Below are 17,792 nucleotides of genomic sequence, written 5' to 3' on the forward strand. Positions count from 1 at the left end.
TGATAGGGAGAGAGCTGCAGCAAAAATGGCATGTCCTCTGAGCTGTGATAGGGAGAGAGCTGCAGCAGAAAGGACACAACCCCTGAGCTGTGATAGGGAGAAAGCTGCAGCAGAAAATACACATCCTCTGAACTGCCAGCCTGAAATAAATCTAGCAGAACTGGAGCAATAAACGGGGAGGTTTCTGGAGCCATGTGAGGTGCAGGGCTGGTCCTAGATTTGTTAGAAAGGTGTTGTTATGTACTATATGATGTCTGATTTCCATTTTTACATTAATCATGAGCTTTATAAATGAGTAAAATAAAATAAATAAATAACCCCTTTAGGTTGTTATATAGAGAAAATTATATTAATCCATTAGGAAGTTGTAGTAGATTCCTGTATGGAAAATCTGTGTATGAATGGGACAGTCCTGGCAGATGTTCGTCCATCACCATTATCCACTAATATATACGCCCCCTTTTCCCTATAGCCATGTAGTTAGTCAGATTTGTCATTAAGGAATCTTGAAAGCTGGGTGACATACTGACTGACTCACTGCCTACACTAAATGCCCCCCTACCACCACTCCACCAGAAAAAGTTTTCTCGTCATTAGTACAGCCTTGAGCCCCCTTAAAGGAGACCCGCCATCTATTAGGAAAGTCTGTTCTAGTAAAATAACAATTCTGGAGACTCTTCTCTTTGAATGCTCTACTATGCTGTTCCTCTGATACTCCTCCTAGAAATCTATGTAACAATTGACAACTGAGCACTATCGTTCCCCCTGCCAAAGGAGCGTGTCCCTACAGATTTGTACAGTTTCAAACGGTGTAAGGACACCCCCCCTACTGATAACACCAAGTTGTCCGTTTATATATGCATTTACAGGAGGAATAACGGAGGAACGACAAAATTAAGTGTTGCAAGAAAACATGATTCAGCATTGTAATTTCATGGCGAATACAACCATATGCTGAAACAGACATGTCAGTAGAGGGGACAGGTCCTCTGTAATGGCTGCGACTGTTTTCAAACTACCACAGTGTCTCAGAGTCTTCTGCCCTGCGGTCATCTGTCCTAAGATGAATTCCCCTACTCTATATCAATAGCTATGTCATAAATGGCTGTTTAGTGGGGTATGACCCCTGGGACCCCCCAAAAGTGAGTATGTGGTCTCTTCCCACACAGTTATTCCCCATTATAGCTGAAGGGATGAATGGATTCAGCACTTTGCCTCCTTAAAGGGGTCGTTCCAATCCATGTCTTTATGTTCTGTTAGGGCATATGGGCATCATAGAGGGGGGTCCTTATATTGGGAGCCCCCTTCTCTGTGGCAGAACAGAGAGCAGCTCTCATTCTGGCAGCAGGCTTGAGTGGTCCTTATACTACAGGGGTGGTCATTCATAGCTGGCCACAAATTCCTGTCACCTACCCTACTGTATAAGGCCTCCTGTACACGGCCGGGTTTTTTTTTTGCCGTTTACTGGCCGTTTTTTGCGTTCCGTATACGGAACCATTCATTTCAATGGTTCCGCAAAAAAAAACGGAATGTACTCCGTATGCATTCCGTTTCCGTATTTCCGTTTTTCCGTTCCGTTTTAACATAGAACATGTCCTATTATTGCCCGCAAATCACGTTCCGTGGCTCCATTCAAGTCAATGGGTCCGCAAAAAAAACGGAACACATACGCAATGCATCCGTATGTCTTCCGTTTCCGTTCCGTTTTTTGCTGAACCATCTATTGAAAATGTTATGCCCAGCCCAATTTTATCTATGTAATTACTGTATACTGTATATGCCATACGGAAAAACAGAACGGAAACGGAAACAAAAAACGGAACAACGGATCCGTGAAAAACGGACCGCAAAACACTGAAAAAGCCATACGGTCGTGTGCAATAGGCCTAAAGCTGTTTTCCAGGAGAACCTGGAGCAGAACCTGTGGCCATCCACTAATCCATGGACAGTGACGGGCATATGCAGACCGAGCACCCCAATACTCTAGATCTGCGCGGGATCCCATCCTTCAGACATTTATCCATCTCCAATCCACATGTCACCAATTTCTATTGGGGAAAGTTTATTCACGAGAGGTGGAGGAGCAGCTATGGCATTGGGACACCTAAACAAGGGCTCCATACATTAGGAGCCTAATACTAGAGCACAACCTCCAACCCTTTGTTTCATTCTGAGTCAATGAAGGGGGAGGGGAGCACAAAATGCAACAATGTATTTCCCATTGTATCCTATTTATGTATTTGTAAACATACGGTACATTCTTCAGAAACAATTCTGGGTATTGAAAAAAACAAAACCCCAATGTACTGGGCACAAAATGCGTGGGTGTAGTCCAGTGTTTTTTTAAGGCCTCATGCACACGACCGACTGCAAATTGCGGATCCGCAAAACACGGATGGCGTCCGTGTGCGTTCCGCAATTTGCGGAACGGCACGGACAGCCATTGATATAACTGCCTATTCTTGTCCGCAAAACGCGGACAAGAATAGGACAGGTTATTATTTTTTTGCGGACCACGGAACGGAGCGACGGAGGCGGACAGCACACGGAGTGCTATCCGCATCTTTTGCGGCCCCATTGTAGTGAATGGGTCCACATTGGATGCGGACAAAAACAATGGCCGTGTGCATGAGGCCTAAGGATGCGATAGCTGGTTTATTTCGTAGCATGTCCGCAGTATTTAATGTCTGTGTGTGGACCCGGAGCCGAATGTATACATCATGTATGGCCTCTTTCACACGAGCGCGACGGATTAGGTCGGGATGCGTTCAGTGAAACTCGCACCATTTTGCAAGCAGGATCAGTCAATTTTGTCTGCGATTGCGTTCAGTTTTGTTTTGAGTGCAATGCGTTTTTTAACGCGAATGATAAAAAACGAAAAGGTTTACAAACAACATCTCTTAGCAACCACTAGTTAAAAAACGCATTGCATCCGCACCTGCTTCCGGATGCAATGCGTTTTTCACTGAAGCCCCATTCACTTCTATGGGGCCAGGGCTGCGTGAAAAACGTAGAATATAGAACATGCTGTGTTTTTTTCACGAAACGCAGAACTGATGCGTGAAAAAAATAAAAAAAACGCTCATGTACACAGACCCATTGAAATGAATGGGTAAGGATTCAGTGCGGGTGCTATGCGTTCACGTCACTCATCACACCCGCACGGGAAAACTCGCTCGTGTGAAGAGGGCCTAAAGAGTCTCTGATTGTCGATTCCCTGCTGTCCTTACACAAATGTAACAAAAAGCTAAATGCGCAGAAGAAAAGGAGGGGAAGTAAGAGAACACAAACCTGTAGCAGATGCTGGTACATCTTCAGCCCTCGTTTCTACGTTATTCCATCTCTATAAAAGAAAAATAGGACAAGGAGAACAATGGATAAGTGGAGCAAAAGTAAAACATGGACGTCACAGAAATATTTCATTCCGGGGAGGGCTGCTGCTCCACGACTACATCAATAGACCTTTCGATACAATCCTTTGTACAACTTTGACCTTAGCTGTTGTTATATCCCGGGGCGGCTATAAAAAAGGATTGATGAACTTTTCGGAGGATGTTGCATTTTACATGGGACTCACATGCAGTCTACATGTGATGAGAGAGCAAGCGGCATGGATGTTACAGTGTAGGAACCTGTGGATGGCAATACCCTAATATTCCTCTATTATTAAAGGGGTTGTCTCACTTCCACCAGTGGAATTTATCATATAAAAAAAACTTAATACAAGGCACTTACTAATGTATTGTGATTGTCCATATTCCCTCCTTTGCTGGCTGGATTCATTTTTCTATCACATTGTACGCAGCTCGTTTCCTTGAGTTTGACCACCCTGCAATTCATCAGCGGTGGTCGTGTTTGCACACTATAGGAAAAAGCTCCGGCCTCTCTGGTGGCCGGGACTGTGGGAGCGCACATAGGCTGGTGCTTTTCCCGATAGCGCGCAAGCACGACCACCGCCGATGGATTCCAGGGTGGTCTTAACCATGGAAATGAGCAGCGTATAATGGGATGGAGAAATGTCTGGCCAGAAAAGGAGGCAATATGGACAATCACAATACATTAGTAAGTGGCTTGTATTCATTTCCTCTACATGATAAATGTTATTTGCTGAAGTAAGACAACCCCTTTAAGCTGCGCAGTACAAGTGAAACTTGAAAAATTAGAATATTGTGCAAAGTTAATTTATTTCAGTAATGCAACTTAAAAGGTGAAACTAACATATGAGACTCATTACATGCAAAGCGAGATATTTCAAGCCTTTATTTGTTATAATTTGGATGATTATGGCTTACAGCTTATGAGACCCCAAAGTCACAATCTCAGGTCCCCTTTGCTCAGGGGGTATGGATTAATTAGCTGACTAGAGTGCGACACTTTGAGCCTAGAATATTCAACCTTTTCACAAAATTCTAATTTTAAGCTGCATTACTGAAATAAATGAACTTTATCGCGATATTCAAATTTGCGAATTTCACCTGTAGACCCAAAAAAACAACATTCTAGGTGCACGCCTAAAAAGTGTTGTACCCAAGGACCACAGTGTAGTGGTGCTAGCACGGAAATTAATGGGGTTGCAGTGGGACTCGAACATTTGCAGCGATCGCAACAAATCCAGCAGTATTGGAGTTTGTGAAAATCAGTGGTCATGGTTGCGGCACACGTGTAAGTCACGCTGCTACCTGATCCACTTTTATGCTGCACTGTTACCCCACTGAGATCCTTGGATGCAACAGTTGTCGTGCAACCAAAATCGTTGTGTAGCCGACCCCTAGATGTCACCCCTTTGGCATTTTATAAAACCTTTCAACAATGTCCAATTAATCGGCTCTAGTATGGGCCAGGAAACCAGTTGACCCTTCACGGTATACATGCAGTCCCATCAGACATATAGTCTATGCAGCCTGTTCAGCAGCAAGGGGGCCCATTTTGTTGTCAGGAAGTATTAAAAAAATTAACCTGTTTATCTTCTCTCATTCGATAGTTGTCTGAACTGCACTCTGGTTGATAGATGGTGATGCAGTATCAGTCTGAGCAGCTTCTAGACCACCAGGGATGTGCTGATTGACACCTTCACTGTCCTAGACCATCAGTGATGTTATTATTAACCTCCACCCTTCCCCAGATGGTTCTGTCAACCTCTTTAATGCAGTACACTAGTGTTGGGCGAGCACCAAAGTGTGTTCTACCGAGCACCCGAGCACAATGGAAGTCAATGGGAGAACCCTAGGCACCCCCTGCTCTGAAGAGGGGAGGGTGTCGGCTTAGGAGTTCTAGTTCAGCTCTAGTGTCGGCTCTAGTTCGGCTTAGGAGTTCCTGCTCTGACTCCATATATAGCTATATCCATATATGGAGTCAGTGCTTGGGGACACCCAGTGTTTTAAATCTAAATTTCTGAAAAGTTTCTGCCAGGATTTGAACTCCCAGCATTGTACATTAGAGGCAAGGACCTTATCCACTCAGCTATAAAGCTGAATGCTAAACCGCAGCGCAGGCAAGGATGTTAACCACTACACTATACAGCTACATGTTAACCTGCACAGAAATATAAAATAAGTCTTCTGCTGAATAGGAATACTTACTACATCAGAAACTACTATGAGGTTTTTCTGACACAGTTTAGCGTTCAGCTTTATAGCTGAGTGGATAAGGTCCTTGCCTCTAATGTACAAGAGATTGGGAGTTCAAATAGATGCTAAATCACACTTAAATACACTGACTCGAGCAAAGCGATGCTCGAGCCGAACTGGTGTTCGGCCGAGCATGCTCGCTCAACACTACTGTACACCAGCGGGGATGTTATCAACCACTTCACTCCTCAAGTCCACCAGGGATGTTATTATTAATGCTCTCACCTCCCTAGCTCACTAGATCGTGCTGTCAACCTCTTCAATGCTGTACACCACCAGGGATGTTCTTATCAACACTTCCCTCCTCAAATCCACCAGGGATGTTATTATTAACCTCTTCACTTCCCCAGCTCACTAGATGGTGCGGTTGACCCCTTCACTACTGTACACCACCAGGGATGTTATTATCATCCACTTCCCTACAGTCCTCAGTGAAAATGTGATAGGTGGGTCCCGCTCCAGTGAATATTGTGGCATTACAGTTACATGCTGGTGGTTGTAGCTTTCATTGTCAGCCAGTGCTGTGGATATACTCTATGCTCCATTAAAATGGGGTCTTACCTTAATGTTGGTGAACTTGTAAGTGCTCCAAACCCCACTCCATCATCAACCATATTACCTTAGTACACTGTATGTAAATTGTTGGACCTTCATTACACACAATCTCAACCATCTTCCCTGACTAATAATTCCAAATTCAACGTTGCGACTGATACCTTGGCACTAGACTAGGTCAGGAAGCTGATTTGCAATTTGAGCAGATAAAATCTCGCCTACATAATAAAGGCAGTATTGTTATAGGCTTATAACCAGCAAGGAATTTATATAGCAGTAATCCCCAAAGCAGGAGTCTTTTCCCTCAGACCTGAAAACTAATTTCACAAGTTATTACCAATTGAATTGAATATTAAATCACAAAGCATGAATATGGAGTTTTCAGAGCTTGGGCCCGGCCCCGGATCATTGATAGTCTTTCTTACACAAGAAGTATCTGCAGTCTTCGGGCGCCTTCATATGCGGCAGATTATGTTGCAGAAAATCAGTTCCATTCATCTGAATGGAGTCTGCAGAAATCCATGAGCTTGCCGCTAAAACAACCTGAGAAGAATGGAACTGATTTTCAATCAATTTTTCCGCAACAAAAGCACCCTTGGTATCATTACTGACTTCGTAGGGTGGCACTTGGTTACCGCAGGAGAGCAGGTTATAGGTCAATTTTGTATGGTGCCATAATAGCGCTCCTGTCCTAGTGCATGGCAGTTTGTAAGGAAACATAAAGGCACTAGACCAGCATGCGCTATACCAGTCTTGAGGAGCCTGCGCTGCCGGAGGAGGCATGACTCATCATAAATGACATTCCTCCTCCGGCAGTCCGCGCAACCAGTCTGAAATCTACGCCCTCTCTGAGCTACAATGCATTGCAGTCATAATTTATGGCGGTTTCTGGCGTAAATGATGATGGATGTACAGGGCCCCATACCCTACCCTCACCACAACCCCTTTTCTGAAACTGGTAAGGGAGGCCAGTTGTGACTTAAAGTCGCAATGGCTTCTATAAAGATGCAAAACCGGGGTAGGGGGAATGACAAATTTCCCCCCACATTGTTTTGGAATCCATATTAATCTGAAAGATAGAAAGTTGTGGCATTCTTTGCTGGACTCCATACTGTGCATTGCTTTCTCAATGTACCGGACCATCTTCATATTAGGGAGCCGTACAGTCTCCAGGCACACAAGCCTTTAAAGCCTCATTCACACATCCATGTCCATGCTTAAATCCGCGAAAAAGGTGTCTTCCTAATGATCCGTGAAACACGGGTGTCATCTGTGATGCTTCTCTGGTTTTTATGGACCCGTAGATTATAATGGGCGTGATGGATCCATGAACACGGACAAAATAGAGCATGCATCTGTGCTAAAAACACGGACTGTACTAAAACACTGATGTGTTACCCCCTTCAGGAATTTTCGGCCTTAAAGGGGTTATTCAGTAATTTGATATTGATTACCTATCCTCTGAATAGGTCATCAATATCAGATCAGCGGGGGTCCTGTGAGTCAGCTGTTGGAAGAGGCCGCGGTGCCCCATGAGCGCTTAGGCCTTTTCCTAGGCCAGTAAAATCACCATACATCGGTCATATGGCCTAGTTGCACTTGAAAGGGACTGAGCTGCAATACCAAGTACAGCCACTATACAATGTAAGGCGCTGTGCTTAGTAAACTGTGAAGAGACCGCAGTGAGTGCAGCAGCCTGATCAGTGGGGGTGCCAGGAGTCCTACTCCTGCCAATCTGATATTGATGACCTATCCTCAGGTAAGTATTGAGGAAGGCTCAGAGTAGAGCCGAAACGTGTCACATACATAAAGTGATAATAAACTAAGATACACTGGAATTCAGAAGTGAATGCTGGTCTTTTCTTCTTATTTGATACGGAACGGCTCCCCTGGACGCAAGCACCACACCAGCAAAATAACCGGAGTGCCGACTCATGACCATGATATTCCTGGATAACCTCCTTAAGGGTACATCCACACGTGGCGGTAAATCCGCAGTGTTACCGTCATGGAGTTGTACCATTGTACAGTACCCACAAGTGGATGAGATTCTAAGGTGTGAAGAAAACCTGTAGAGAAATATTATCGCTGCGAGTATTCAGTACACAGAGGGGGTTATCAAAACTGGTGTAAAGTAGAACTGGCTTAGTTGCCCATAGCAACCAATCAGATTCCTCCTTTTATTTTCCTGAGCCCCTTTGTAAAATGAAAGGTGGAATCTGATTGGTTGCTATGGGCAACTAAGCCAGTTCTACTTTACACCAGTTCTGATAAATCTCAACCAGTGTGTCATTTTATGAAATGCAAAGGTCGAAAGCAGCAGAGGACCCGCCCAACGCACATTTCAGAGAGTTTTCCTCCTGATCCACAGAAGACTCCGAATACATTAACCCACCCTAAAGAGCCTTATGGCGTATTCACATCTGTGTACTGTCCAGTTTAAAGGGGTTCTGTAGGATTTAACAATGATCTATCCCTAGGACAGGTCATTAATATCTGATTGGTGGGATTCCAACACCCCGCCCCCTCATCAGCTGTTCAGGGGCACCAGAACTACACAGCTCCCTCCACCATGTAGTGGCCGGAGCTGGTAACTGCAGCACAGCTCCCATTCCTGCCCACTGCACATTGGATGGAGCCGTGTAGTTCTGCAGCTGAGCTACTGAGCCGACTGGTGGGGTTCGGCATGTTGGACCGTCCCCGATCTGAAATTGATGACCTATCCCAGGGATCGATCATCTGTAGTTAAATTCTAGAGAACCCCTTTAAAGTAGACAGTACACAGATGTGAAATAGCCATAAAGCCTTGAAGGGGTATTTCGGTTATATTAAGTCAGGCATGCTCAATCTGCGGCCCTCCAGCTGTTGCAAAACTACAACTCCCAGCATGCCCGAACAGCCTACAGCTATCTGCCTACAGCAGGGCATTGTGGGAGTTGTAGTTTTACAACATCTGGAGGTTATCCCCTATCCCAGGGACCAGCAACCTCCGGCACACCAGGTGTTGTAAAACTACATCTCCTATCATACACACTTGCTTGGCTGCTCTCTGAACTCCCACAGATGTGAAAGGAGCATGCTGGGAGTTGTAGTTTCACAACAGCTGGAGTGCCGAAGGTTGCTGATCCCTGCCCTATCCACAGGTTAGGAGTAACTTCCCGAATGACCAGAGCAGCCAGCCGTGCATGTGCTCAGGCACTCCATTCATTTCTATGGCAGTTCGAGAGATAGTCTAGTATCTCCCATAGAAATGAATGGAACTGCTGAGCGTCTGCACAACCAACCGCTCCATTCATTTCGAGGGGCTCCATGGGGTAAAGGGCCCCATTCTCATGATCGGTGGGGTTCCCGAGAGGTAGGACCCCCATCAATCTAATACTTTAAATAACTGGAATATCCCTTTAATTTCAGTAATGGAACTCCCTATGATCAGTTTCTTGCCGGAGGTCTCTTCTAACATAAAAGGGATTGTCCAAACCTGACAACCACTTTCAAGCGTTTTTGCAGAAAAGCGATAGAAGAATGCAACTTTAGTCACACGCATTTCGCAACTCAATATTTTTTTATGGCTGCTAAAAGTCACCAGGGTAGCCTAAATCTCCCTTGAGATTGCCTGCGGAAGATGCTACAGAGGGTGCTGGGTGGGCTGGTTGCTAAGGTCATCACTAGTGTTGAGCGAACTTGTGTTTTAAGTTCGGCGTCTAAAGTTCGAGTTCAGGTTATCGAAGTATCCCGTTATGGATTCCGCTACCATGGACCATAACGGAATTTAGAATCCATAACGGAATACTTCGATAACCTGAACTCGAACTTTAGACGCCGAACTTAAAACACAAGTTCGCTCAACACTAGTCATCACCACTATATCAGCTCTGCTTGGGGTGTGTCCGACGACAAGCTTGTTGACTGTTTCCAATAGCAACCAGCAAAATACCGACAGACATTCTGGGCCATCAAACAGGCTGCGACTCCAGAACAGGATAACAATACAACGAATATAGAAATATCTATCAGATTTTAAGTACTATCTCTCACTTATCCTTCCATATAACACTCGCGTTTGGTGCGGATCCGTCATGGATCTGCACAGATGGATCCATTCAGATAATACGACCGCATGCATCCGTTCAGAACAGATCCGGTTGTATTATCTTTAAAATAGCCAAGAGGGATCCCTTTTCTATTGTGCCAGATTGTGTCATAGAAAACGGATCCATCCCCATTGACTTACATTGTGTGTCAGGACGGATCCGTTTGACTCAGTGTCATCAGACGGACACCATAACGCTGCAAGCCTCCAGAGCGGAATGGAGACGGAACGGAGGCAAACTGAGCGGATCCTTTTCCATTCAGAATGCATTAGGGCAAAACGGATCCGTTTTGGATCGCTTGTGAGAGCCCTGAACGGATCTCACAAACGGAAAGCCGAAACGCCAGCGTGAAAGTAGCCTAAAATTAGGCACCACCTATCTATTCCTCGACATATAGTACAAGGACCACTTACCTGGCTATCTCCAGAGTTCTTGTCCAGAAGCTCACAATCAGAAGTGACACAGGGCGATCTAGTCTTCAGAAGGCCTCCGGCATCCTCACCGCTTCTGTCATATATATTAGTCTGCCCCCCATTTAATAAAGAGGTGCCAGGGATCACGGAGGAAGCCCTGGCAGAGGGCAGAGCAGTCACACATAAAACCATGATGACTAGTGCAACCCATGGGTGGCCCCTGAGATGGGCTGTCACCCACACATAACCACCCTCCTCCATGATATCAAAGCTATGGGCTGATTTTAGGGTCCACAGTCAGATGTGCCGCCTGGCATCCCCATCCCTGGCATGGCTCCACAGCCCTTCAGTGATACAATGTTGCAAGTTGCAGGGAACTGGTTACATTGTAATGCAGAAAGCTCAGCACTTCCAGGAGGGGAGGAAGGACTTGGGACTCAACAGTTTTAGGAATGTGAGATGATCCCACCTCCAGGCTGAGATTGGTGCACTGAGCAGTAATGTGAGCCCTCTTCTTCTTCCTCTTGCATCATGGGATTTGTAGTGAGGGGGTTTGAGGCAAAACTTCCATGGAAACTTCTCTGAGAACTTGTAAGACTTGCCTTCAGGCTCTGCACCTAACAATAGGGCTGCATCATGTGTATGGCAACCCTAGAAGATGTCAGGGGAGTGTGTCCTGAGTCTATGTGAGGGCTTCTAGCTCCACACTTCCAGCCATGGCTAGCAATAGCTGCTCCTCTGATGTAGTCCTGACCTTCTCAGTAGACTCCCTCCAGGTGGTCCCTGGTCTGCTGGCCACTGCTGTGGTGCTGGGCATTGTGACTGGGGGGGTGGCTGCAGGACTCCTGTGTTGGTATGTGCTTCTTCCCCTGCTCTCCAGGAAGGTAGGTGACCATCATGTGTATGTCTATGTGCAGACCAGTAGATAATAATGTCCTCCTGTATTTCTCATCTGTTTGGATTCATGTTTTACTGTTTCCAATGTATATATGTGTAAAGTATTTTCGGTATAACGCCCTCTCGGCGGAGTATCCCACGACTGCACCAAATGTATAAATCCCCCACAACATTTATTATTATATTATTAAAGAACCATACTCTGGTGGCGCTGCACATATATGAAATATGGTCCAGAAGTCTGCACCATCTCAGACCGCTCCTACATTACAGAGGACCCTTCATATGTGCAGGCAGGGGTTAAAAATAAAAAGACTCACCTCTCAGCACCAAGGCCTCTTGCACACAAACATATTTTCTTTCCGTGTCCGTTCCGTCTTTTGTTTTTTTTTTGCAGACTGTATACGGAACCATTCATTTCAATGGGTGCGAAAAAAAAACAGAGGTTACTCCGTGGGCTTTCCAGGTCCGTATTTCCGTTCTGCAAAAAAATAGAACATGTCTTATTATTGTCCGCATTACGGACAAGGATAGGACTGTTCTATTAGGGGCCAGCTGTTTACGGAATGCACACAGACGTCATCCGTATTTTTTGCGGATCCATTTTTTCCGGACCGCGATAAACATACGGTCGTGTGCAAGAGGCCTTAGTGTGACATGCCGTCTCACAGCTGCCAGCCTCAGCGGTGAAGTGCAAGGCCTTTACGCGTTCTCTCCGATGTCATCGATTGGCCAGTGACACTGTGCGTGTAGACGACACGTCACGCTTCAGTCCAGGGGGAACGGAGGTGGAGATGAAGGGAGTGTGGTGCTGGAACCCATGGCACTGATGACAGGTAAATAGGTCATCAGTATCTGATCGGTGGGGGTCCGACACCTGGGACCCCCGCAGATCAGCTTTTTGAGAAGGCACTGTGGCCTTCTCAATGCTCTCCAAGCACAGCGCCATACATTGTATAGTGGCTGCGCTTGGTATCGCAGCTCAGCCTCATTGACTTCAGTAGGGATGAGCTTTGTCTAGGCCAGGGATGCCCAACCTGCAGCCCTCCAGCTGTTGCAAAACTACAACTCCCAGCATTCTTGGACAGCCCACAGCTACCATCCTACAACAGGGTATGGTGGGAGTTGTAGTTTTACAACAGCAGGTTGAGCATCACTGGTCTAGACCATGTGATCGATGAATGTGATATCATATGGTCTAGGGCTCTAGGCAAAGCTGCGAGAATGCTGCGGCGCTGTAGCGAGTACCAGTGCCCTCTCAAACAGCCCGAGTTTTGGACCCCCACTGATCAGATACTGATGACCTATCCAGAGGCTTTTTTTTTTTTCAATTCCACCCCATTTGGAATCAGCTTCCCACTATATTGTATGCAATAGTAAATGGTTCCATTAGGCCCCTTTTACACGAGCGTGACGGATTAGGTCCGGATGCGTTCAGGGTGCATTCCGTGAAATTCGCACTATTTGTGATTGCGTTCAATTGTTCAGTTTTTTTCCATGCGGGTGCAATGCGTTTTGATGCGTTTTTCACGCGCGTGATAAAAAACCTAAAGGTATACAAACAACATCTCTCAGCAACCATCAGTGAAAAACGCATCGCATCCACACCTGCTTCCAGATGCAATGCGTTTTTCACTGAAGACCCATTCACTTCTATGGGGTCAGGGCTGCGTGAAAAACGCAGAATATAGAACATGCTGCGTTTTTCACACAACACAGAACTGACGCGTGTGAGGGCCGGACAAGATGCGGGTGCGTTACGGGAAAATGCACAATTTTTCAGCGCAAGTGCAAAGTGTTTTAATGCATTTTGCACGCGCGTGAGAAAAATCCTCATGATTGATACCCAGACCCGAACCCGGACTTCTTCACAGAAGTTCGGGTTTGGGACGGTGTTGTGTAGATTTTAATATTTTCACTTATAACATGGTTATAAGGGAAAATAATAGCATTCTTAATTCAGAATGCATAGTACAATAGGGCTGGAGGGGTAGAAAAATAAAATAAATAATTAAACTCACCTCATCCACTTGTTTGCGCAGCCCGGCTTGTTGACCTGGGAGAAAAGGACCTTTGGTGACGTCACTGCTCTGATCACAAAGGGCCATCACCATGTGATGGACCATGTGATGAGCGCAATGATGTCACCAAAGGTCCTTTTCTCCCAGGTCCTCGAAGAAGAAGAAAGAAGACAAGCTGGGCTGCGGGAACAAGTGGATGAGGTGAGTTTAATATTATTATTTTTTTTTTAACCCCTCCATCCCTAATTTACTAAGCATTCTGTATTAACCCCTTCAACCCCGGGCCTGTTTTCACCTTCCTGCTCAGGCCATTTTTTGCAAATCTGACATGTGTCAAATTATGTGGTGATAACTTTAAAACTCTTTTACTTATACAGGCCATTCTGAGATTGTTTTTTTCTCGTCACATATCGTACTTCATGACAGTGGTAAAAATCATTTTAAAAAATCATTTTTATTCATGAAAAAAAATACAAAATTTACCAAAAATGGGGAAAAATTAGCAAATTAGCAAATTTCAATTTCTCTACTTTTATAATAGATAGTAATACCTCCAAAAATAGTAATTACTTTACATTCCCCATATGTCTACTTCATGTTTGGATCATTTTGAAAATGACATTTTATTTTTTGGGGACGTTAGAAGGCTTAGAAGTTTGGAAGCAAATCTTAAGATTTTTAGGAAAATTTCCAAAACCCACTTTTGAAGGACCAGTTCAGGTCTGAAGTCACTTTGTGAGGCTTACATAATAGAAACCACCCAAAAATGACCCCATTTTAGAAACTACACCCCTCAAGGTATACAAAACTGATTTTACAAACTTTGTTAACCCTTTAGGTGTTCCACAAGAATTAATGGAAAATTGAGATGAAATTTCAGAATTAAACTTTTTTGGCAGATTTTACATTTTAATAAATTTTTTCAACAAGGGTTAACAGCCAAATAAAACTCAATATTTATTACCCTGATTCTGCGGTTTACAGAAACACCCCACATCTGATCGTAAACTGCTGTACGGGCACACGGCAGGACGCAGTAGGAAAGGAACGACATATGGTTTTTGGAAGGCAAATTTAACTGAACTGATTTTTAGATGCCATGTCCCATTTGAAGCCCCCCTGATGCACCCCTACAGTAGAAACTCAAAAAAGTGACCACATTTTGTAAACTATAGGATAATGTGCCAGTTTTATTGGTACTATTTTGGGGTACATATGATTTTTAATTGCTCTATTACTTTTTTGTGAGGCAAGGTAACCAAAAAACTGATGTTTTGGCAGCTTTTTTATTTTTACAGCGTTTACTTGAGGGATTAGGTCATGTGACTTTTTAATAGAGCAGATCGTTACGGACGTGGCAATACCTAATATGTCTACTTTTTGTTCTTTATTTAAGTTTTACACAATAATAGTATTTTTGAAACTGAAATAATGATATTTTAGTGTCTCCATAGTCTGAGAGCCATAGCTTTTTTATTTTTTGACCGATTCTCTTAGGTAGGGTCTCATTTTTTGCGGGATGAGGTGACGGTCCGATTGGTACTATTGTGGGGGGCATACGCCTTTTTGATCACTTGCTGTTGCAATTTTTGTGATATAATGTGACAAAAATGCCTTTTTTTTAACCCTGTTTTTTTTTTATTTTTTTATACAGTGTTCACCTGAGTGGTTAGGTCTTGTGATATTTTTATAGAGCTGGCTGTTACGGACGTGGCGATACCTAACATGTATACTTTTTTTATTTTTTTCACTTTAGCACAATAATAGCAGTTTTGAAGCAAAAAATAATCATATTTTAGTGTCTCCATTGTCTGAGAATGATAGCTTTTTTATTTTTTGACTGAATCTCTTAGATAGGGTCTCATTTTTTGTGGGATGAGGTGACGGTCTGAATGGTACTATTTTGAGGGGCATACACCTTTTTGATCACTTGCTGTTGCAATTTTTGTGATGTAATGTGACAAAAATGTTTTTTTTTTTTTTTACATTATTTATTAATTTTTTATGGTGTTCATCTGAGGGGTTAGGTCATGGGATATTTTTATAGAGCTGGTTGTTACGGATGTGGCGATACCTAATATGTTTATATATATATATATATATTTTTTTTTTTTTCACTTTAGCACAATAATAGCAGTTTTGAAACAAAAAAAATGATGTTTTAGTGTCTCCATGTTCTGAGAGCTATAGTTTTTTTTTATTTTTTGGGCAATTGTCTTAGGTAAGGGCTCATTTTTTGCGGGATGAGGTGACTGTTTTATTGATACCATTTTGTGGGACATACGCCTTTTTGATCGCTTGGTGTTGCACTTTTTGTGATGTAAGGTGACAAAAATGGCTTTTTTTTCCTATTTTTTTATTATAAAATAAGGGGAAAGGTGCGTTTTTTTTTTGTTTTTTTTTACTTTTTTTTCTTTACTTTATTTATGATGTTCACTTTTGGGGGTCTGATCCCCTCTGCAATGCATTACAATACATCTGTATTGTAATGCATTACCTGTTCATGTATAACACTGAGTCATACACTAACAGGTTGCCTAGGAGACCGGGCCTGAGGCTGGATCTCCTCGGCACCCGTAGAAGGCAGTTCCCGATGCCGTGCAAGGCATTGGGCAGCCTCTGCACGGCATCGGGCTGCCTTGTGTCGCATCGGGTCCCCGCCACAGCAGCACGGGGACTCGATGCGATCACTTACCCAACACAAACCCCTTCTATGTCGCGGTCAGCGTGGACCGCGGCATAGAAGGGGTTAATCCGCCGGTATCGGCTTTTACAGCGATGCCGGCGGATACAGCAGGGGCCCGGCTACCAGGGACTGCCGGGCCCCTGCAGTGATCGCGCGCACACCGCTCCTGTGCCTGCACGATCACTATGACGTACTATTATGTCAAATTGCGGGAACGCAGTGGTTCCCATGACGTAGTAGTACGTCATAGGTCGGGAAGGGGTTAAGAATGCTATTATTTTGCCTTATAACCATGTTATAAGGGAAAATAATAGAGATCGGGTCCCCATCCCGATCGTCACCTAGCAACCATGCGTGAAAATCGCACCGCATCCACACTTGCTTGCGGATGCTTATGATTTTCACGCAGCCCCATTCACTTCTATGAAAAAGTGCACAATATAGAGCTTGCTGCGAATTTTACGCAACGCACAAGTGATGCGTGAAAATCACCGCTCATGTGCACAGCCCCATTGAAGTGAATGGGTCCGGATTCAGTGCGGGTGCAATGCGTCCAACTCGCGCGGAATTCTCGCCCGTGTGAAAGGGGCCTAAGGGTTCATTTAATGGCATTTAGAATAGGATTTAATAAAGTATATAGAAATGTTTAGGTACAGTTTAACCTCTGACTTCTTATAAGATCCATGTTTATAATACCGTACAACTGTTGACCATTATAGCTTACCGATCAGCGCTGTTAATGTCAGTGTGCTGGGGACTTGTCTGACTCATTAAACTTATATGAAAGGGTTAAATAAATTATTCACAGGTTTATTAAACTTTCACATTGCTGTGAATTAGCGGTGAGCAAATCGATTTGTACGAATTAAATCATTTACCAGAGTTCTTGAGCAGCGAGGGGCTGTCAGGGCGGATGTCTCACCCGGTCCAGTCAATTTTGTGCCAGTGCTCCGGCTAGCCAGAAGTGTAGTGGCATGTGCAGCTGCTCCGCTATCCGCAGCAGAGCCTCTGCGCATGCGCTGCGCCTCTGAGCAACGGTTCAGGTGCAAGATTAACAGGCTCAGGCGAGATATCTGCAATGTCAATCATGCAGCGCCTCTTGCCCCTCGCTGCTCAAGGACTGTTTGATGAACACATCTATTTGCTCATCTCTACTGTGAACATTTTGACACAGTGACACGAGCAGTGAGTGCTCCCCTTAATATAATTGGGTTTATTGGTCAGCATTACTTTCCCTGAGCATGGCCTTCCCGCTTTCTAAAGCCTGTACCTGACACCCCGCTCCTGGCCACATCAATGCAGCTTGCAGTACAGGGTACACTGGCAGGCAGTGCGGGGCTAACTTCTGCCACAGGGGTTGTCTGACATTTTGATATTGATGGCCTGTCCTCAGGATCAGTGCCGTACATTGTATAGTGGCCATGCTTGGTTTTGCAGCTCAGCCCCATTTACTTAAAGGGCTTCTGTCAGCCCACTAAACCGTTTTTTTTTTTTTTTTTGCT

General features: G+C 44.4%; 2 protein-coding genes across 2 annotated transcripts in view; one reads left to right on the top strand and one right to left on the bottom strand.

Annotated features, from left to right (window-relative positions):
* Positions 1 to 11,107, bottom strand: part of EVC2 (EvC ciliary complex subunit 2) — a 171,505-nt gene extending 160,398 nt beyond the window's left edge. The window contains exons 1-2 of the mRNA XM_040419112.1: positions 10,687 to 11,107; positions 3,292 to 3,343 (exon numbers count right to left, since the gene is read on the bottom strand). Coding sequence (XP_040275046.1) covers positions 3,292 to 3,343; positions 10,687 to 10,947 — 313 coding nt within the window. The 5' untranslated portion in view covers positions 10,948 to 11,107. The remainder of the gene's footprint in view (positions 1 to 3,291; positions 3,344 to 10,686) is intronic.
* Positions 11,108 to 11,225: 118 nt separating this feature from the next.
* The window catches only part of EVC (EvC ciliary complex subunit 1), a 155,758-nt gene continuing 149,191 nt past the window's right edge, over positions 11,226 to 17,792 (top strand). The window contains exon 1 of the mRNA XM_040419113.1: positions 11,226 to 11,570. Within this exon, the coding sequence (XP_040275047.1) occupies positions 11,403 to 11,570 (168 nt within the window). The 5' untranslated portion in view covers positions 11,226 to 11,402. The remainder of the gene's footprint in view (positions 11,571 to 17,792) is intronic.

The sequence above is a fragment of the Bufo bufo genome, chromosome 2 (genome assembly GCF_905171765.1).
Source record: "Bufo bufo chromosome 2, aBufBuf1.1, whole genome shotgun sequence".
Classification (NCBI taxonomy): Eukaryota; Metazoa; Chordata; class Amphibia; order Anura; family Bufonidae; genus Bufo; species Bufo bufo.